The sequence below is a fragment of the Choloepus didactylus genome, chromosome 16, assembly GCF_015220235.1.
Source record: "Choloepus didactylus isolate mChoDid1 chromosome 16, mChoDid1.pri, whole genome shotgun sequence".
Classification (NCBI taxonomy): domain Eukaryota; kingdom Metazoa; phylum Chordata; class Mammalia; order Pilosa; family Megalonychidae; genus Choloepus; species Choloepus didactylus.
Genome location: NC_051322.1, coordinates 69,948,757 through 69,972,674, shown reverse-complemented (window position 1 = coordinate 69,972,674; position 23,918 = coordinate 69,948,757). Strand labels below are relative to the sequence as shown.

At 37.4% G+C, this 23,918-nt stretch overlaps 1 protein-coding gene across 2 annotated transcripts in view; it reads right to left on the bottom strand.

The window, feature by feature from the left end:
• Positions 1–1,337: 1,337 nt before the first annotated feature.
• VAPA (VAMP associated protein A) overlaps positions 1,338–23,918 on the bottom strand; it is a 63,688-nt gene continuing 41,107 nt past the window's right edge. Inside the window, exons 5-7 of one of the 2 annotated variants that reach the window (XM_037805515.1) lie at positions 10,059–10,197; positions 5,858–6,054; positions 1,338–2,127 (exon numbers count right to left, since the gene is read on the bottom strand). In XM_037805515.1, coding sequence (XP_037661443.1) covers positions 1,969–2,127; positions 5,858–6,054; positions 10,059–10,197 — 495 coding nt within the window. In that variant the 3' untranslated portion in view covers positions 1,338–1,968. The remainder of the gene's footprint in view (positions 2,128–5,857; positions 6,055–10,058; positions 10,198–23,918) is intronic. The other variant, XM_037805514.1, reaches the window with a different exon arrangement.

The following is a 23,918-nucleotide window of genomic DNA, read 5'->3' as shown; positions in this document are numbered from 1 at the left end:
CAGTTCCAATTCTGCCTGTGAGACTCTAGGCAAGTTTTCCTAATCCTCATAAGGCCTCAGATTCCTCAACTATAAAACAAAGGGACTGAAAAAAATGAATTCTAAGGGTCATTCCCATAAAACAGGATTTAAAAAGACAGTTATGAAACTTCAAGTTTGATATTTATCACCAATAACGTTGATTAAATAGAACTTTAAGCCAAGGAATTACTGACTCTGCATTTACATGGGACAAAAATGCAAGACCTACTTCTAGCAAGCTTTTCCAGTTATCAAACAGGGAAGGGACTCTTACAGTGAGAGTAAAACACACGACAATGAAAACGGTGCCTGCAGGGACATGCTAAGTGAATGTGTTTGTTGTTAATAATTTTTGGACACAGGCAACAGATTTTATAAAAAGATGCCATACAGCACAATGACACAATCATTTGACCTGACAAATTTTAAATGCACTTGAAAACTCAAAGGCAACCGGAACACTTGCGAACCTTTCACTCTTATCAACTATGTACAGATCTGGACCTGGCATACTTCACTGGACCTGGCATACTTCACTGCACCAAATCGAGTCCGAAAGCAACTCCCACTTGCAGGTGGAAGTTCATGTTACAAAACCAACACCTTTTTTCAATACTCAAAACTCACTTATATTAGGTTGTACCCAGCCAAAACACTGAACATTCTCTGGTTCCAAAATGTCCTATCCTAATGCAAATGAAATAAATGAAGGCATGAGACAAAATGCAGTGAAGAATCAGATCCTGCAATGCACATTTATACCGAAAATGTGTTTCACATGGTTAACAGGTAGATTTGCAAAGGATAAAGCCATTTTTCACACAGAAAAGTCACAAGGCTTGTGCAGTAATACCAAATTTCCATAATGGAAATTTATTTTGAGTATCACTGGGCAAGAAAAACACCTAGTTTTAACTATTTTTATTAATAATAATTATTAGGGCTGACTAAAGATATAAACAAAGGGGAATTAGTCTTCCTTAAGAATATACTAAAAGAACCTGGTAAGAATGGAGTGACTTAAATGCATGATGGTCACACGGCATGCACATTAACTGACAAAAATTACAACACTTTTATTCCCGTGGCATTCGCGTATTTCATATTCTTTTGAGGATAAACTGATTATGCTCCTCCAAAATACCAAAAGAAGTTTGAAATGTTACCAGTTCCTTTCTGAACAGGAAGAGAACTTTAGTACAAATACTGTAATTCCCAAAGGGGTTTCAGTGTGAGAGAAGATGTGTTATAAATTTCAAATCACGACACAGTGGATTCCCTGACACCCATCTAGTGACACGACAGACACAAACAAGTTATCGAGCAAGAATCTGTTAACAGTTTTATTTTTTTTTTAATGTTAAATACCATGGGACAGGATTGTAAGGATGAAAAACTCAGTCAACATTTGCCTCACAGGGGATAAGAAAAATTCTGCCATGATATTAGCAAAGGTAAAGGAGAAAATTTACAATGTAAGAGGCACCATTTCCCCACAGAATACCTCTTGGCATTTCCTGAATGAGTGGGATTAGCAATCTAAATAAATCATATTTCAAGAGGTAACAGCAACAGACAAAATTTAAAGGGATTATTAAAATAACATTTACAAGACTCTGAACAATTCTTGAACTCTTATTAAAACCACAAAGAAAGAACAATTTTTTTATTTATGAATTTCATAAAGGACTGAATGTGCAACTGACATCTGCTATTGGTGATCTGGGAATAAACAATCTGCCCAGTAGCCGAACAGTTTGTTTTATTGTGTTTTCTAACAGTAAGAGATCATTAAAGGCAAAGCCTATATGATGCTGTACACACAAAAAAAATGGTCACTGTGGGCCATTCTACCAATGAAATGGTAGGTAAACAAATCTTTTTCTGGTCAAGAGGGAAAAAAAAAAAAAAAAAAAAAAAAAGAAATAGCACTCTGCATGCTTCACTCTACAAGATGAATTTCCCTAGAAAGAATCCAATGAAAATGGCTGCAATTACAACGAGAAGTGAAGGAAGAGGACTGGTGACATTATCTCTGAAGGATGCAGTTGAGGTTGATCCAGGTTTATCCGAATGTGCTACCTTTCTGAGCCTTAAGCCTTCATCCTAGGAAAAAAATGCAGAACAAAGAGGCTTTAAACACAAATATCCATTTTCCAAGACTACCGAATCTTTGGTCAAAACTGGAGCTGAAAGAAAGCAGATGACCGGTTGGCTAGAGCTGGGGACAGGAGCAGGGATTACTGCTAGTGGCAAAAGGAAATTTTCTGGGGTGATGGGAGTGTCCTAAACCTGGATTGTAGTGGTGCTGCACAACTCTGAATATTTACTAACACTCACTAAATTGTGTACTTACATAGTATACTATGTAAATTTACACTTCAATAAAGTGGAATAAAAAAAAAAACTAAAGCTGAGAAGTATACTCCAAAAACCAAAAATTCAGATCTGGCTCTATTGCATAAAATGAAAAATCCTACTAAATTAATATAATTAAAGAAGAGTTCTGTGCATACACTTATTTCCAAAGTGGTGCACAGTGTTTTACATCAGTCATATCTGTCCAAGCCCAATCAGCCAAAGAGGACCAGGAATAAATCTGTAGTCTGGCAGACAGGTTTGCAATTAGGGAACCCAGGCAGCAGAAGGATAAGTCGGTTATCTGACCAATGGAAGAGACAGGGTGATTATAGGGTTTGGAGAGGGAGGAGATTAAGGGGGAAATTTAAAGAAAGTAGTATTTTACAGGCTCAAAGCAAAGGACCGTGCATAAAGGGTCCGGCCTACAAAGCAGATCCACCATCCTATTCCTCTGGAAACTACATATTAAGACAGATGTGGAACATTGTGTCTAGAAACCCCTTATGTGAAGCTCTGCACCTGGCCTGGGAATTGAGGTGGCTTCTTTCACATGAGGTCCCCCAGGCAAGAGTGGGCTGCTTCACTGACAAGAGTTTCACACAGCAAAGTTTCTAACAGTTTATGATCTAAAGAGACAAGGTTTCAAAGTAAGAAGTTGTTATGCCACTTCACCAGCAGCAGTGTGACCTTGGGAAAAACACTGGTAACTGTTAACTTTGCTTTATCTGGTCTGTTACCCCAGCCTGATGAATGGCAGGGCCAATTTTTACTTCTCCAGTCTGAGCTAATTTTTATCTTCTCACCCTGATTATTCTAGTGTGCTTATAAATAAACACTGACAAAAAGAACACATCTCACGGACTGTTTCATTTGCACTGTTGGATTTTCTGGTTGATTTGGCAAATTTTTATTGTCTTATGTTAATCAGTCATGTGTAAAGGGACTAATGGTTCTCAACCCCATGTACACATCATAAACACGTGGAGAACTTTTTAAAAAACATAAATGATTAAGAATGCAAAATGGTGCAGCCGCTGTGGAAAACAGTTTGGCAGTTCGTCAAAAAAGTTAAACAAAGAATTACCATATGACATGGCAATTTCACTCCTAGGCATATACCCAAAAGAACTGAAAGCAGGGACCTGAACAGGTATTTCTGTCCAGCAATGTTGAGAGCAGCCTTATTCACAATAGCCTAAGTGGAAATAGCCCAAGTGTCCATCAACAAATGAACTGAGAAAATGTGGTAAATCCATACAATGGAGTATTATTCAACCATAAAAAGGAATGAAGTTCTGATACATGCTACAAGATGGATGAATCTTGAAAATACTGAATGACGTAAGCCAGACACAAAAAGGACAACATCATATGATTCCACTTATATGAAATATCTAAAATACGCAAATTCTCAGAGACAGAAAATAGATTATCAGTTACCAGGGGCCACATGAAGGAAAAATAGTTATTGCTTAATGGGGGCAGAGTTTCTGTTTTGGGTGATGGAAACAGTTTTGGTAATGGATGGCGATGATGGTACCACAACTTTGTGAATGTAATTAATGCTACTGAATTGTGCACTTAAAAATGGTTAAAACAGTATATTTGGTATATAATATATAGGGTATCAAAACTAAAAATGGGAAAAAAAAAAAACCCCACATAAAATGTTTAGGTCCTACTCCCAGTGATTCTGATTCATTAGGTCTGGGGAGGGCCTGGTCAACTGTATTTTTCAAAAGCTCATGAGGTGATTCAGATGCACACAGTCTAGATTAAGAATCACAGGGCTAGAAGAATTTTAAAAAGGTTAGTGAGCAGACGTAAGTGAGAAAGTTAATCTGGCAACACATTATGTTGGGCCTTATGTATGAAATGTTAAAGAACCTGAAATTATTTCTATAAGCCTGTGGTCTTCGAAGTTCTTTGGTTTTGTTTTTTTCAATAGCAGAAAACTTTTCCAAATGAAATCTTAATTAGAACATCAGCATACAAAGGGTAGAGAGATTAGGAAGCAAGTCCTCCAGCTCCCTGTTTATTTTTCCTATTTTCCAGCCCTGTAACACCTATGCCATTTCCATCTTCTCCATCCCTCGCTTCCCTGCCAGGAGACACCCTGTGGCCTTTTGAATAAAGCTACTAAGCATCCTAAGCACATCTTTCACCAAAGAACAGAACCATGGAAGTCATGGCAGATTAAGTAAAAGTAACAGAGCAGCATCCCGGAAAATCCATGAGGTGTGGGTGTGGGTATGAAATGGAAATATTCTTTCCACTATCCAAACAGGTGCTGGCTGGGGGTAAGAAGACCCTTGCAGGGGATATTATGAAATATAAAGATTAGCTGCAAAATATATTTCAGCAAAGAAGATGAAAGCCCAAAAAGCAATTTAAAGCATTTTCTTCAGATCTTGACACAAATTAATTGCTTAACAGGCAATTACTTATCAAAGACAAATCATTAATAAATTCAACATATATTCAAATTAGTCCCCATTCTCCAGTCCAAACATTTATTCATTCAAATATTTGGGTGACCATTAGAGGCCATGTGCTATGAAAGTAAAGATTAATGAAACACTTCTTGCCAGAGGAAATTACTGCCCACTGGAGAGAGAAAAACCTCCAACAAAGGAACGGTAATATGTTACCAAGGAGACAACAGTCCAAAGCTACTTTTCTTTCCTTTTAGGGGGGAGAAGCTTCCAGAAAAGGCTCTGCTGAAAAGAACTGAGTACCAAAAGATGTGTGTGGTTGTGTGCATGCGCTGGTGGGTAGGGATAGAATTTCAGGGGCACTGCAATCAGAGGGAATAGCTTAACCTAAAGGGAAAGAGGGGTGACAAAACAGAGGCTACATCAAGGATGCTCTAGCCCAGCGTGACCAACAGAAATACGTGAGCCACATATGTAAACTTTAAAGTTTCTAACAGCCACTTTAAAAAGGTAAAAAGATACTAGTAAAATTCTTAAGAATATATTTTATTTAGTCCAATATATCCAAAATATTATTTCAATATGAAACTGTATAAAAAAGGAATTTTGCATTCTTTTTAAAACTAAGTCTTCAAACTCAGTGTGTATTTTACACCTCCAGCACACCTCAAACCAGACTATCCCTATTTCAGGTGCTTGATAAAGACAAATGACCATTGGCTACCAGGTGGGGCAGCAGAGACCCTGGCGCCTCAGTCCCCAGGCCCAGAATGGGAACAATGGGGACAAGCCGAGTGCCCGGCCAGACACAGGTAACCACCAAGTCTAACAAGGGTCACTCGACAGCAGTGAAAAGCCACAGGAAGATTTTTTAAAGAGGGTGGGGGTGGGGAGACAGGTCAGGACATAATCAAGTTGGGGAAAAGGAGAAAGAACTGACCAAGGATATATTTAAAAATTGATTAATCCAAAAGGATATTAGTATTCAAATATCCAATACATCCATTCAAGTCAACTCATTTTCAAAAAGTAGGACTTACTCTCAGGTGTCGATTTTCTTCTGATAGTTTCATCATTTCTCCCTGCAGTCTTTTACACTCTTCCATTAGTTTTCTCGTTTCAGTATCATTGAGTGAAACACTATGTGGTTTTGGCATGGGTCCATCTTGTTTAGATGCATTCAGTGGAACAGCTTTGCTAGGTTCCATATCATTCTGTATTGCAAAGATATTGGGAACTTTTAAGCTGACCAAATTTCCTTACAGGTTTAAAACAAAATTTCAACTCCATATCCTTCTCTTCCAAAAAAATTCTTTAAATAAAAAGCTTTCACAATTTTCCATTTCATTAATCAGGTTAAAACACATACACAAACTAAACATCATGGTCATCTGTGAACAAACCATTTTAAAAAGATTAAATCAATAAATGTAGCACGTAAATAAGTCAAAATAAGCAGCCCACAATCTCCTCTACTCCCGTAACTCTCTGCACTTACCTGCACCACAGCACTTATCACAGATTATAGTAATTTATCCTTGACGTTTTCCCCTACAGCACTCCCAAGGCTGGATGAGCAAGAGCCATCTCTAATAATCCTCTGTATTTACCCCTAAACCCAGGACTTCTGTCAACAGTAGTAATTCAATGATGTATGCAGAATGACTGATGTCTATCAAAACGCAAATATCAAGTTCTTTTTCAGTGCTCTGTAATTCAAATGAGGTTCTGGGGGTGGAGGGCAACACTGTCATCAATCCAATGAAACTGGGAGAGTACTTAAGGAAAAACATTTTTTAAAAAAAACCGAACATCTATTAACAGAAAAAAAATAAATAAATAACTGAATGATACAAACATTTAAGGGGGATAATGAATACAAGCATACACTGGCAAAAAAGGGAAGTTAAGCCTGTGATGTTAGACTTCAAACACAAAGGATTCTTTCAAATTTTTAATAATGCTGTTTGCTTTAACTCATGTGACTTAATATGGAATCACCAAAACACAGATACTTTTAAGCCCATGTACCCCCAAATTCATTTAAAGCTAGTGGCAAAGGCCTGGAAGTATCTAAGTATTTCTAGAGTCTGTGGTCTAAAATGCTTCAGTAGCTTTCATCACTTATGCCACCATGTGCCTTAAAAGTATCACTGCAATGTCTTCTTTTAAATTTTAATTAAAACCCATACTTGTTAAAAAAATTTAACTTTCAGATAAAGAGATATAAACTGCTAACATAGACATTTACAAACCCAGCGACATGGCACACCACAAGACCCATGAACAAGATTCCATTATAGGCCACACAACTACTACAGCATCCCAGTTGCCAAATTTACTCTAGGTGGAATTAAAGTTATCATGTTATAACAAGGTTCTAATGTACAGAACTCTACACATTTGACCTGTCAGCATTGGTTTTCTTCCACTTTTCTTCAGGGGCTTCACAGTTGTGAAAGGTTTTTGAAGAGCCTACTCCAACTTTCTTCTCTCTTACTAGCTTTCTTGTCCTTCAAAGTCATCTCCCCTACTCCCAAACAATCCCACCTCCATCTAGTATCAAAAATTTATTTCCAATCTATTTGTTCCACCAATATTCTTTCCTATTCTTTTCCTTAATAGTAATTGGAAGTCATTTCAAAATGATTTTTCAAGTGTGCTCAAATTCCATCCTAGTAAAAGTCCAACTTCTGAAAATGAGGGTGGCATGTGGCCTTCCTCTGGAAGAAGAATGCAACGGTTAAAAATATGGCAACTGAGGAAACTTTAGGTTTCGGTTAAGAATTGGGAAAAATTATTACACTTGTACCAGAAAGATGGCTAAAAAATTAAAAGGAGATATATATGAGGCCAACAGTAAAGAGAAAAAAAATTAAAATGAAGAATCATTGGCTTCTTCAACAACTGGCTTTTTATTTTTAAATAAATTCTTGAAATTCCAGAAAATTTTAAATTATGGGGGGTCATGGGGATTAGCCTCATTATCTCATCGTCCCAACACAACTATTATGTTATACATTAGCTTCCAATGTTTTCTCACAGGCACAATTTGCATAGCTGAAATCAGCATACATGTAAAACTTTTATCTTGCTTTGGTCACTTACATGCACATCTTTTCATTATCATTTTAAATGACGCAAGATGTTATTATATCTTCCATTCTGGGCCTTACCAAAATCACGTAAACATTTCACTCTTGTTAAGACATCCGATGGGCAGCTTCTAACTCTTTGGAATTACAAATGACATGTCAATGAATATCTGTTTTGTGGTAGAGGATTTTTTTTTTATTGAAATTTTTCTTAATGTTATATTGCTTTTACAACAAAAAGGAGAAGAAATGTCATAACCAATTTGTTGGAGAATAAACATTAGACAAGGATGCACAGTAGTTAATGAAGCTTAAACCACTTCCCAAGTGAGCTACGTAAATCACGAAACCAGTTACACCGAAGAGTTAAACCATATGCTGTTTAATTCCCCTACAAACCAGTCAACATACATAGCAGATGCAAAGAAATCTAATTTATTTGTGTATATTTAAAGTATAAGCATATAGAACCTAACTTAGTTGGGGATTAAAAGAAAAAAGGTGCCAAATCATTGGTGTAGTGACAGTCGGAAGAGCCTGGTGGGAAACACCAGGCAGGTGTGCCTGGAAGCCTACGCTCCCACTCAGGAGCTCCACTAGTGAGGTATGGCTCCGGGAACACAGCTTGATACTTCAGAGTTGCTTCAGACTGGTCCAGAAAGAGGAGACCGTTTGCTCTGAGAACCATGAAACAAGCAAACTAGAGGGATTCAACATGCTGTGACTCTTAGTAAACTGAACAGTAATGAATAGTAATGAAACTCAGTAATGAATACTAACATCATGTTAACATTCTGTTCAACACTGCAACTTAAAATAAGCCAAAAGGTCAGGGCAGGGATACCAATTAAGACAATGTCTTGAACATTCCCCACTCTAATTATATAATTTAGCCTCTCCCTCTATGAGTTGAATTTTCTTCTGTATTCCCTTTCAACACCCATCAGAATTTCAATTCCAAAATTCCAAATAAGCCCTACTGGAGATTTTAGAAAAAGGAGATTCTAGGGATTGGAAATAAAAGGGAAAAAGTAAAACATAAGGCAGAGCAGGTTTCTGCAATGAAGCCCTGGGAAGGAAAAGGACCTTAAAGAAGGTAGCTATGGCACTACAGACTGTGACTGTTATGAATCAGGGACAACAAAAGGCTAATGCCAAGAGCTATGGCCTGCACCTGTCAGAGGCAGAAATAAGACTTTAACCTACGAATTTTTTTTAAAATGGTATTTGAATAACATGGCTACTCAAAGATTTTTTCCAAAACTCCAAACAGCCACTTTTTCTCTAGGATCATGATTCCCAGAAGTAAATAACTCCAAATCAAAAAAGTGCTACACTTTTAGATAAAGGATCAGATGTTTTTAACCTTCATGTGTATATAATCCACTCTGGCAAATCAAAGTACAAGCAACCTTTTAAAACTGAAGTTCCCAGTAAGTAAGAAATGGTAAAGAGAATCATACAGCACACCAAAAATCACAGTTACCTTGATTAAAATGCTGTCATTTTACTTGCGTGAATGTAATAAATACACACAACACACACATGCACATATACATATGAAAACATGAATAAGTTTAATTAAGACCTAAGGTCTTTAGGGTTTTACCCACAAATTCTTCTACTCTGGGGCATTATAAAAACCTAACAATGACATATTTGTATTTGATGACAAAACACAGATTAGTGGTTTCATTTATCTTTTTATATACAAACACGAGTACTTGCCCGAAGAGCAGTGTTTGCCAGTTCACACCTTTACTGCTATGCCTGCTATCTGACTCAAGCTCCAACGGTGCCTAGTGGCTACATTAAAAAGTAATAAAATAGGAAACTCCCTTTTTAGAGTGTGCTCCTAAAAATCTCAGTGTCAGGAAAAATTACACAAACTTTAGAACAGTGTTCCCACTTCCGTTAGCCCTGCTCACTGTTGAGATTTTATCAAGCATTGAGTTTACTTTTCATAGTAGGAAAGTTTATGTGCATGATTTTTAAGTGGTGGTTCTACCGTCATTTGAGAAAGGCAGCTGAAAATTTCAAATTTATCTACTTCATATAATACTCACAATACCACTTATATGCTAGTATCAATGTTAACTTAATTAGTAACGCTAGCCAACTCCTGAATCTCTTAGCTCCCTATAACAAAGCTTCTGCTTCTCCTGTTTGAACACATTGAGTCCCCTGGGGTCATTCTTCATGTTAAAACTGGCAGATGCTGCAACTTTGTTGTTGATGCTGCTCAGGGAGGTGACAGCCGTGGCAGTCCCTGGTGAAGTTAGACCCTGAGGTGGCAGGGGAAACATATTCTCAGATTCGCACCAAACTCAGTTTGTTCCTGCATGATATCAGGAATGACTAACACAGAAAGCGTTAGGCTCTAAAGCACTCACATTGTACTCTATAAAAATGCACTATGCATAAGAAATAATACTAATAAATAATACCTATGTTTAGGCAAAAAGTACAAAAGTTTCTGAATTAGCTTTTCGTAACATTTCTCAAACAAAATGAACTATGATCAACTTTCATATGTTCAATTTATTAAATTATATACCTATTAAATGTCTGCTAACCTCATGATCTAAAAAGGATATCTTCAAGCTCCAACTTTAAGGCACTTAAATTTTTTAAATTAATACTTGCCAACATCAGAAGAACAAGCACTTTCATGTGTTCTTACCCTTGATAACACTTAACCTGCATACTGTTTTTAAGTTAAATGAAAATTTTTATCCCTTAATGTTCAAAACTATAATGATTTTAAGCCTTTCTTGTACTCAGCAGCACCCCTCTAATACACACATGTGCATGCACGCACACACACACCCATGCCAGAACAAATAAACAAATTTAGACTTAAATAACATTCTGATGTACCATTATCTCCACAGTTCTCTTCCTATCTCAACCTCCTTTAATATGGACAAAAATAAATATCATGAGAAAAGTTTGGAACAGAATGAACTAATACTTATTTATATCCAGGTAACTGTATACACCTAAGAGAACTCCATCATACCGAATAATGCAGTCTCCCAATCTGTTGTCTCTACAGAAAATAAAGTACATTTAATCATAAAATGTCCTTATTATACATAAGACTCCTGAAATTTCCTGTTCTTTACAGGCCTTCAGCCTATTGGTTACAGGCAATTACAGACAAATCAATATTTTTTCTAGAAAATGTGTCATCAGTAGATGTCAGGTACAAAAACAAAACGCAGTACATTTAAGAAATTTAGAAAACATCAAGTATAGTGAAAGCCTGAAAATAAACCAAAAATTTTTAGATATTAAACATTAGGAAATAAATAGGTTTATAACATCAAACATAGCCAGTTAATTAAAACCACAATCAATTTTAGAGAAAAAAACAAAACAATAACAAAAAAAACACTACCGCTAACTGTACAGGAGTTGACAACTAAACAGGGCTAACAATTCAGAGAACCCCAAGCAGGCAAGCCGCCACCTGAGCAACCTCTGCCTCTAGCTATCAGCAGCCCAGGGAGCATGCTGAACGGAGGACACGCTAAATGGCTCCCAGTCCAGGCACTGAAACTCACCTGAAGCCCTACTGGCCAGCAGTGAATCTGAAATCTACCTAGACCAAGACCTGCTGTTCCTTGGGACCAGGGGACTGTCCACCTCAATGTGCTTCAGGATGGTATGTCTTGATGCCTGTTGTCCAGAATCATCTTTAATAGTGCCTCTTTTTATTCTAAAATAAAAGGACTCCGTGTCTCACGGGTCACCCTAGCTATGACCCAAATTAGAGAAACCCCAAAAAGAAGCCTACACTATAATGACGATTCATAAATTAGAATTATTTTGCCATACACACAAAGACTTTTTCAGCTATAAAAACAGAAACATGGGCTCAACCAGCATACTTCTAAAGCTGGCTCCTTTCTTAACCTACAAGAAGACCACAAAATTTCTGTCATTTTCTGATTTATATATTCCATATCAAGGTTGAGTATCAATATCCTAAAAAGCATAAAGAAATCAATAAAATAACAACATACTCTTTTACCACTATTGTTAGAAATGGGTAAATGCCCAAGAACCAAGAGCACATTTTAAAAAATCAAAATCTTTCACAGGTGGGATACGTTTACGTAATATACTTAAATTAAGTGCCTGCCTACAATTGTTTGGAGATGGGGCAGGGATGATAGGGTGGGGTGGGGATGGTTAACACAAGACACACTAAAAAATAACATCGCAAGCTTAAGACCTACTGTCCATACCATTTTTGAGGAAAAAGCATCACCAACTCTGAAAGCTATTGTGGTATGCATCTGGCTTTAAATACTAACCAAATATTTCTCGGCTGACTACTGAAGATCATAAATTCTGCTCTTTAAAGCAAATGTGTAAGGGACCACTAACTGAAAACGGCCTTCTCTGTTGGTCCAAACACACAATAAGGCTGACTACAAAAGAAAATATACCATTCAAAGTCCCGTATTAAACCTTAAATCGTGACCAGCGACTTAGTTAAAACCCAAAACCGAATTTTGCTTAACATAATTCTTAACAACATGCTAATTCATAACCTGAAGGAAGAATAAAGGGTTAAAGATCTCAAGGAATTCACTAAACTACAACCACAGCTATAAACTAGACAAGTTTTGTACTCTGTATTTTTTAAAATATTCACTACCAATAGTTTTCATGAACATTTTTATTAATCTTGCAAATTTCAAAGTGTATTTTCCTTAAATAAAGAGGTGTCATCTTTAATCAACCTGTTTAAGTCAGGATCCAGCATCACATAGCATTTTATCAATTTATCTAATGTAAACTGACGAGCTACTGCTAGGCATTACACTATCTAATAGTGCCCTAATTTCCAAACACACAAGATTCATACTAAACTGAAGTGTAAGTAGAGAAAGGGAGTATTAAGTAACTTTATCTTCAAAACATAGAAAGAAACCAGTATGTCAAAGATACTATGATTTTTAAGCAGTTTTATCAACTTCATCTGTAAACTATACTGAACTGGAAATGGCAAGATATAATCATCAATATGGGCTTATTACCACGTGAATGAAGTGTTACAAATGACGTATTTTATGTGTTTTTATGCAGCTATAAAAGGTTTCATCCTTAACTGTTGTAATAAATAGGCAAAAACAAAAATTTGCTATATATTTTGTACTATTATAAAAGCTTCAGATTTGGTACTCTGAGGTTTCCTATCTTCCATAAAGCAATGAGATGCAACATTAAATTGATGACTTTACAGAAAGTCACATAACCAACTAAATCCAGATGGAACTGGTCTGTCCCAGGTTGCACTGAATTTAACATTTCTCAGAAATTAACATTTGTTGTAGAAATCTACAGGTTACTAGCACACACATATGAGTTTAAGGAGAAAGCGACAGTGTTTCCAAAAGTGTTATTTTACAGAACACCAGACATCCCATTAGCAGTTAATGGTGTTACATGAAATAGAAGAAATACAAGATCAAACACTTCTTTGCTAGAGGTCTTCTCAGAGCCTTTACTTCGCAAACCACAACATGATTCCTACTGGGAGTCATGGTGTCCTGGTATTTTCCCAAACATTTGACCACAGGACCCTTTCAAACCTAATACACTTTGGGAAATACTGCCTTATAAAAACACAGCTGAAGTTCAGTCCCTCTTCTTTTTAACATACACATTAATCTGTAAGTTACACACCTCTAAGCTATGTACAGTGCAGACATGATTTGCGCACATTTGAATTATATGTATTTGAAATTGTGACAAAAATACTAAAGTCAAATTTTACATGCAAAACTTCAACTGTGAATTCCAAATAAAATTATCCACCAAGAATCCTAACAAAGCTAGTGAGCTATGTGAGTCATAAACCAAAGTGATTGTCTTGCTACATGTTGACAGCCACTTCAGCTGACCCTTCGTCAGGATGAGTGTTGGATATAGTACGTTTTGAATTATCCAGCATCTTCAAGAACATATCCCAACCATAAAATGCAACCACTACCATGAAAAATAAAAGGATAAGCTTCATACTATGTGCAGCGGACATGACTTTACCAGTAACATATCATCTGAAGTGCCTTCAATGACAATCGGTCAAGAAAAACGATTGATCATGGTTTGAGAGGAAATCTGATCAAAGTAAAAATCACCTTACCCCAGTGCCCCACTGAGAGGGACCAGAGTTTCCTCAAGAAGTTTCCAGGTCTGGGCCTGGGAAAATCTTGCCGTATTAGACATCAAAAAGTTAGCAAAGACTACTAGGATCAAAAGGACCTGAAAGAGGATCTAAAACCCGAAAAGGCTCTGACTGACCAATTTGAGCCCAATAAGGATAATGACTGCAAGGAAGTGAAACGCAAATATGTCTAAATCCATGAGTTAGGAGGGAGGGAGGGGGAAGGGAGGGAGGGAGGTTGTAAATGTCAGAGGGATGCTTGTAAACCAACTCATTTTCATAAAACCTGTATTTAAAGGGAAAAACTCCGGCATTAAAAAAATCCCTCAGGCATTTACTGTGCCTTTACAAACAATGCCATGCCCTGTGCCCCCTCCCCCCACCCCCACCCCCACAGCTGCAACAACCAAAAATGTCTCCAGGCATTGCCAAATGTCCCCTAGGAGACAAAATCACCCCAGCTGAGAACCACTCATCCACACATTGCACATCCAGGGCTAACTTCACAAAACAACACAAACGGCCATTATCTACCTCATCACCACCTACTCCCCACCCCCAGGAAGCCTCTAGAGCCAACTTCCAATTACAGGAAATACCAAGGACAGAGGAAAAGTTAATGACACTGTAACAGTGTAATCAGCAAAATCTAGACGGTAGGAAAGTCAAAAGGACAAACCCAGTTCCTTTAATAAATAATTTGCAAGAGAAAAAAAAAAAAAAACAGAAGGAAGCTACACATTAAGAAGATAGCAACCAATAGCAATGGTATGGACTTTTTTGATCTTGATTCAAACAAACTGAAAAAAACAATTTTAATGGCATATGTAAAACAATCAGAAATCTGAATGCTGCCTAGATAGTGGATATTAATGAATTATTTATGAAATTTGAAAGGTGTAATAATAGTATTGTGGTTAAGCTCTTTTTTTCCTGAGGCCCTAATCTTTAGGAGAGATAAAATGAAGTAGGTACGGATGAAATTATATGTATTCATAACAGAATTATGGGATTTGTCTATGTAACATGGGATTTGTCTTTAAAAATCACTGGAATTGAGAAGTGGTAGGTGAGATGAAATGAGATAAACGACAAACTGATGAGTGTTAAACCTGATGACAGGCTTACAGGAGTTCACTGTACTCTTCCTATCTATTTTTCTAGGTGTCTAAATTTTTTCAAAATAAAGTTTTTTAAAAAAATTATCTTTAGCAGATATTCCCTATAATTCAATTGGTCAATAATAACTGCACCTCAAATCCAAATAGTTGAACTGATGGAAATATATTCTGCAGCTAGCTGATCGTGGCCTAGAATAAGACAATTTGCTGAGTACTTTGAAATTACTGAGCAGCTTCAGAGTGACTAACAATAATGGCTCTGCAAAGGTGCCGTGGGGCCTCCATTCACCACTTGTTCAAGCGCTAAAGCAGATCCAAAAGTGCTTTCTTGGGTTAGGAGGGGCCATACCGCCATGAAGTACACCTGCTGTTCTCTTCCAGGAGGGGCAAAACCATTAAGCTCAAGTGTCCCAGCCGAGGCATTTCCATCAGCTGCTGGTCTGGTTTCCAAAGCAGTGAAAGCTCCTCTTAATCAGCAAGTACACACACCTGGGTGCCAGTCCTCTGGAGACTATAATCTCAAACTGTCTGCTAGCCAGAGCATAACAAAGCCCACATGAAAGGCAGTCTGATTTAACTACGTCCAGTAAATGGCTGTGAAAAATGACACAGCATTCCAAGTGAGGAAACATACAGCTGTGTTCAGATAAAAAGTCACCCCTGACAACTGCTGTTATGGTTTCAGAGTTATGCAACCTATTAGCTTCCTGGCAGCCTAGGCAAAAGGGAAAGTAAAATCTAAATGGGAAGCATAAACATGCAATCTAACAGCTACTATGCAATAAGAACTTCTGCATTCTCATTTTCCCTGCTAGTATATGAAGTGAGGGCTTTTGTTTTTGGCAAAGACCTCAAAATCCTTAAAAAAAAAAGGGGGGAGGGCATAAAAAATTTAGTCAACACCTAATTTAGTCAACCCATTCAGGGACTTTTTCATTTCAGCTAATCCCAAAAGATCAACACAACAATCAAGCCATGCATTAATCCCAAGTTTACTTTTCAATAGGGCAAATGGCTTCCAGGTCAAGGCAAGGGCCATGTCAGACTATAATCAAATTATGACAAATAGTTCTATGTATCCTTATCATATATACTAAGTTACAAAAAAAAAAAAAAAACTTACCTCTCAAGTCCCTCCTACAAATCACAGAAAAAGGAATATTCAAATTTGCAGTTCAGAAAGGAAACAGAAAAAGTGACCACAACCCATTCTATATATTCATAGACTATTTTTAAACTACACACATATCCCTCAGCATCTCAAATTTTACTTGCCCCATACTAACCAGTAAGTTACCTAAAAATTATTTAGCGAAGAATAAAATCAGGCCACGGGCCTTGCCATGTGACAGAGGAGCCAGGATCACTGGCAGCCAATCTTTGGGAAGAAAGCATTGTCTTGATGATGCCTTGATTTGGACACTTTCCCAAACTCAAAACCAATGGAGAGAGAGAGAGAGAGAGCTAGCCACAGAAGCAAGAAGCTGAAATGAACAAACTTATAAGAGATGGGAGAGATCAGCAGGCACGAAGAGGCAAAGGAGCAAAGGCTTCAGAAACAAAGCACCATCTTGATGATACCTTGATCTGGACATTTTCATGGCCTCAAAACTAATGAACCTGTATAATGAACCTGTATGAGAGCCAGGAGACTCTGCCTTCTTGTTCATGATTTATCCTTACACATGGCAGTGCATCTGACACACAGTACTGGTCATTAGATAACTGATGCATTAATAAAACAGTCAACACTCAGGGAAGACGGTGGAGTAGAGAGCTGCAGTACTCAAGCCTCCTCCAAAAACAGCTAATGGACAGGAAAAAACTGTCTAAAATAACTGTTCTGGGACTCTGAAGGCCAGGGGAGCACTATACAGGATCCAGGGAAGAGTGGGACGAAGAGGCTGCACTACTGTAGTAAAGAACTGAAGAAAAGCTCTCAGCGGTGACTGCTGGCACCCAACTCCCACCTTCAAGGCTAGCCACCTCCATCCAATTCCGGGCTGGCTGCTGCAGACAAAGAGGGATGTGGAAGTCCTCTTACCAAGAACGTGGCAGGTGGGGGCCACAGCTGAATACTGACCACAGCTTTTGATCAGCAAATTGTAATCAATGGGATCCCAGCTTTGAGCCACAGTTTTAGCCCACTGTGGCCACTGTTTCAACTCCATCCCCAATAGGCGCAAAGGCGGCTGAAGTTCAAAGATGCAGGATTTTCTTAGGGCTGCAGGAAAAAGTTGGCTGAAGAGCACTATCTGCTGAGAAGTCCAGAGAGGTGCAGCTTCAGGGAGCTGTCAAAAAGGCTTTTGGGCATCTTCTCTTACCCTCTCCCCAGGCTCTTACGGAACTGCTATGTGCCCCCTTTGTGGATCCCTGGCTGGGAAATACTGACTTGGCCAAGTCCTCTCTGGGATGACCTTCCTCCCAGAATTTACCTTCAAAGCAAAAGCAGCTAGAGACAATGAAAGAGTAAAAATAGTTGTAATAAACATGCTATAAAGGCAAATCAAAAACAAACAGATCAAGATCCCCATACATGGAACAGAGGAAAGGAAGTTTTCCCCTGGGGATGAAACAATTGCACAAATAGTACAATCTTAAAAATTGAACCGCATACTCAGGGCGAGAATCAGCTAAAGAAGAGCTGAAAAAATAAGATCAATTAAACACGGAAAATTCTAAAAGTCTAGAATAAGTTGAACCAAGTGTCAGAGAACAGTCTTAACACAAAGCCAATCAACAATAAAACCATAAACAAGAGAAACTGACCTTCAGAGTAAACTAATGATAATCAGATGCCTAGACATCAGCAAAAAATTATGAACGATCCTAAGAAATAGGAAGATATGACCCAGTCAAGGGAACAAATTAAAACTTCGGAGGAGACACAGAATTTGCAACAACTATTCAAAGATGTTCAAACAAATCTCCTAAATCAATTCAAGGAGATGAAAGAAAATATGGATAAAGAGATAAAGGATAAAGAAGAATTTGAAACTATGAAAAGAAATAGAACTTACGGGAATGAAAGGCACAATCGAAGAGATTTTAGAACAAACTAGAGGCACAGAACAGCAGATTTGGCCAGAGAGAAGAAAGAATCAGCAAATTAGAAGGACAATTGAAATCTCACAGAAAGAACAGATAGAAAAAAGAATGGAAAAAATTAAACAGAGTATCAGGAAATCGAATGACAGGAAGATACATACAAACATATGCATCAGGGGTGTCCTAGAAAGAAAAGAGAAGGAAAGGGGGCAGAAAGAATATTTGAGCAAATGATGGCCCCAAATTTCCCAACTCTTATTGAAAGATATAAGACGTCCAAGAAAAGCTAAGTACTCCAACAGAATAAATCATAAAGGACTGACTCTGAGACACATACTAACTAGAATGTCAAATGCCAAGGATAATTAGAAAATTCCGAAAGCAGCAAAAGCAGTGTGATTCATCACCTACAAAGGAGACCCAGAAAGACCAAGAAGGATTTCTCAACAGAAACCATGGAGGTGAGAAGGCAGGGCTATGACTTATTTACAATTCTGAAAGAGAAGACTGCCAGAAAAGAATTCTTTATCTGGCAAACTGTCCTTCAAAGAGGAGGGAGAACTTAAAATAGTCACAAACAGCAACAGAGACAGTTTGTCAACAACAGAACTGCCCTATAAGAAATATTAAAGGGAGTTCTACAGGCTGAGAGGGAAAGACAAGAGCCAGAGGCTTGGGGGAGAGTATAAAAACGATTATCAATAATGGTAACTAAAGGGTAAAAAGACAAAAAATAAGATATGACATATAAAAACCAAAGGATTAAAGTGGTACTGCCTTTACAGTAATAACATTGAATGTTAACGGATTAAACTCCCCAATCAAAAGACACAGACTGTGAATGGATAAAAAAATATGATCCATCTATATGCTGTCTACAAGAGACTCACCTTAGATCAAAGACACAAATAGGGTGAAAGTGACAGGTTGGAAAAAGATATTCCCACAAAGAGAAACCAAAAAAAAGTTGGAGTAGTTATACTAATACTGAACAAAATAGACTTTAAATGCAAAACTGTTATAAGAGAGAAGAAGGACACTACGTATTTAAAAAGTGGGCAATGCACCAACAAGAAATAACAATCTTAAATATTTATATACCTAACCAGAGTGCCCCAAAATATATGAGGCAAACACTGGCAAAACTGAAGGGAAACACGCCTCTACATTAATAAAGATTTCAATATACCACTCATCAATAGATAAAACATCTAGAAAGAGGATCAATAAGGAAACAGAGAACTTGAATAATACGATAAACGAACTAAACCTAACAGACATATACAGAACAATGTACCCCCAAACACCAGGATATACAACTCTTCTCAAGTGATCATGGATCACTCTGCAGGACAGACCACATGGTTGGGTCAAAAAATAAGTCTCAATAAATTTAAAAAGACTGAGATTGTACAGAGCACTGTCTCTGACCAAAATGAAATGAAGCTTCCACAGGCAGAGAACCAGAAAATTCACAAATATATGGAGATTAAACAATACACTCTTAATCAATGAGTCAAAGTAGAAACTGCATCAGAAATCAGTTAAGTATCTTCAAGACGAATGAAAACAAGAACACAACATTATCAAAACATATGGGATGCAGCAAAGGCAGTGCTGACAGAAATTTATAGCCCCAAATGCCTACATTAAAAAACAACAGCTAAAATCAAAGGCCTAACCAACTGCACACCTGGAGGAACTAGAAAACAAACAGCAAATTAATCCCAAAGCAAGGAGGAGGAAAGAAATATCAAAAATTGGAGCAGAAATAAATGAAATTGAGAATAAAAAAATAATAGAGAGAACTAACAAAACCAAAAGTTGCTTCTTTGAAAAGATCAATAAAATTGACAAACCCTTAGACTGACAAAGAAAAAAACAAAAGATGCAAATAAATAAAATAAAAAATGAGAGGGGGGACATTAATACTGACCCCACAGACACGAAAAGGATCGTAAGAAGACACTATGAATAACTGTATGCCAACAAATCAGACAACTTAGATGAAACAGACAAATTCATAGAATCACACAAACAACATATACTGACTCTAGAAGAAATGGAAGACCTCAACAGACCAAATACAAGTAAAGAGACTGAATCAGTCATCAAAAATCTCCCAAACAAAGAAAAGCCCAGGACCAGATGGCTTCACAAGTGAATTCTACCAAACATTCCAAGAATTAATACCAATCCTGCTCAAACTCTTCCAAAATACTGAAGAGGAGGGAACACTACCTAACTCATTTTATGAAGCCATAATCACCCTAATACCAAAGCCAGATAAACATAATACAAGAAAATTACAGACCAATCTTCCTAGTGAATACAGATGCAAAAATCCTCAACAAAATACTTGCAAATCAAATACAACAGCACATTAAAAGAATTATACATCATGAGCAAGTGGATTTTATCCGAGGCATGCAAGGGTGGTTCAACACAAGAAAATCAATTACTGTAATACCCCACATTAATAAATTGAAGAAGAAAAAGCACATGATCATCTTGATGCAGAAAAGGCATCTGACAAAATCCAGTATCCTTTCTTGAGAAAAACACTTCGAAAGTTAAGAATAGAAGGAATATGAACAGACATTAATGAACAAACTTTGGGAGTTAAAAGCTGACAACACAGGTGACCAGGAGACAGAAAGAGGGCAGAGATCAGCCATTTGATGCTGAAGGACTACAGAATGTTTAGGATTGATTGCACAGATCCAGAAATAGATAGCATAATACTGTGTGATGGTAGCACGGTATTGTAAGTACACTGAACAAAGATGTCTGTGAGTAAAGCTGAAAGAGGTGGGATAGGAGAATGTATGACACCAGAGGTAAAGATAGATGATAAAGACTGGGACTGTATAACGTGGCAAAAACTGGAGTGGCCAATGACTGTTACTAAATATACAAATATAAAAATGTTTTGGCATGTGGGAAAGCAAATGAATGTCAACCATGTAGAAATTTGAAAAAGGGATGGTATTCAGGAAAAAACAAAATCAAAGCAAACTGGAGTCTATGGTCAACAGTAACAGTGTAATATACCTCCATTAAATGTAACAAAGGCAATACGCCAATGCTAAATGTATATGAGAAGGGGATATAGGGGAGTAATATGGGATTCTTGGTAGTGGTGTTATTTGCTGTCCTTAGTAGTATATTGTATTGTATGACATGTTATTTTTCTTTTTATCATTTTTTCCTATTGCTAAAAAAAAAAAAAAATTTTTTCTTGTAGTAATCAGTATGTTCAAATGCTGACTGTGGTGATAAATGTACAACTTTATGATGATACCATGAACAAGTGATTGTACACTGTGGATAAATGTATGGTATGTGAACATAACTCTATAAAATTGTAGGAAAATATATATATAGGAGTAAAAGTGTTGGAGAAAACATGGTGAGAGGGATGATGCCTCACCAATATGGACTAACTACAATGTGTAAACTCAGAATTGAATCTTAGAACATAGCCTAACGTGGACACAATAATTGTAATAGTCCCTAGATTGTAAGCTCTTACAGCAGTTAACTCTATCCCTGAATTGTAAGGCCTATCTCTAAACTTTGAGATGCTGATCCCCTAGCGTATAACCTGATTGGTCTCTGGAACAACGCATATCTCTGAGACACCTGAAACTCAGAGCTAGAGCTCAGTAGATATGAATGTCAGTATAGTGCATACAGCCACTGTCAAAAAAAAAAAAAAAAAAAAAAAAGCCAAAAAAGAGCCCAGACTTCAATTAGTGATATGAATGAAGCAGGTTTGGTTAAGACCAGGGCAAGCCAGGCCAAAGGATAAAGGTTGAAACTGACTGTGTTTTAAAACTTCAACTTCCATGTGAGACCAACGGAAGAGATGTTTATTTGGTACAGGATCTATATTTTCTAAACAATTTAACTTGTACAGTGTGTTCAAATACCATAATTACATAGAACTTTGACTAGGAAGTGAGACCTGGTAGGTTTGTATAGGTTAATGTGAAATAGTGACACATCCCAGAGTAATCTGGGCAAATAATAAAAAATATATTTACAGCCTCCCCCTCCCCAGCCCCAAGGATCTGGGGGAAGGTACGGATGTGTTGGACATCCTCACCTGGACTGGTGTTGATGTTGTCACAAACATTGGGACTGGCGGTTTGATGTGCTGAGCCCTCGAGCATGGGACTTGCCCTTATGAAGCTCATTACCACAAAGGAGAGTCTAAACTTGTATGTAATGGTGCCTAGAGTCTCCCCCTGAGTACCTCTTTGTTGCTCAGATGTGGCCCTCTCTCTAACTGAGCCATCTCGACAGGTGAACTCGCTGCCCTCCCCGCTACGTGGGACCCAACTCCCAGGCGTGTAAATCTCCCTGGCAACGCAGAGTATGACTCCCGGGGATGAATGTGGACCCGGCATCGTGGGACTGAGAGTATCTTCTTGACCAAAAGGGGGATACAGAATGAGACGAAATAGTTTCAGTGGCTGAGAGATTTCAAATGGAGTCGAGAGGTCACTCTGGTGGACATTCTTATGCACTATATAGATAACACCTCTTAGGCTTTAATGTATTGGAATAGCTAGAAGTAAATACCTGAAACTACCAAACTCCAACCCAGCAGTCTGGACTCCTGAAGACAATTATATAATAATGTAGATTACAAGGGGTGACAGTGTGATTGTGAAGACCTTGTGGATCACACCCCCTTTATCTAGTGTATGGATGAGTGGAGGAATGGGGATAAAAACTAAAGGACAAATGGGGTGGGATGGGGGGATGATTTGGGTGTTTTTTCTCACTTTTATTTTTTATTCTTGTTCTGGTTCTTTCTGATGTAAGGAAAATGTTCAGAGAAAGAATGTGGTGATGAACGCATAACTATGTTATCATACTGTGGACAGTGGATTGTATATCATGGATGATTGTATGGTGTGTGAATGTATTTCAATAAAACTGAATTTAATTAAAAAAATAAAAAAAAAAAAAATAGAAGGAAATTTCCTCAACATGATAAAAGGGCATATAGGAAAAACCCACAGCTAACATCATGCTCAATGGTAAAAGACTGAAAGCTTTAAGATCTGGAACAAGACAAGGATGTCCACTGTCGCCACTGTTATTCAACATTGTGTTAGAAGTTCTAGCTACAGCAGTTAGGCAAGAAAAATAAATAAAAGGCATCCAAATCAGAAAGAAGCAAAACTTTCACTATTTACAGACGACATGATCCTATATAGACAAAGTTCTTACAAATCTACAACAAAGCTACTTGAACTAATAAACAAGTTCAGCAAAGTGGCGAGATGGAAGATCAACAAACAAAAACCAGTAGTGTTTCTATACACTAGTAATAAGCAATCTGAGGAGGAAATGAATTTTAAAAATCCATTAAAAACAGCAACTAAAAGAGTCAAATATCTAGGAATAAATTTAACCAAGGATGTAAAGGACTTGGACACAGAAAACTATACAACATTGCTTAAAGAAATCAAAGAAGATCTAAATAAATGGAAGGACATGTCACATCAATGGACTGGAAGACTAAATGTCATTAAGACGTCAATTCTCAACGCAATCCCAATCAAAATTCCAACAGCCTACTTTGCAGAAATGGAAAAGCCAATTATCAAATTTCTTTGGAAGGGTAAGGGGCCCC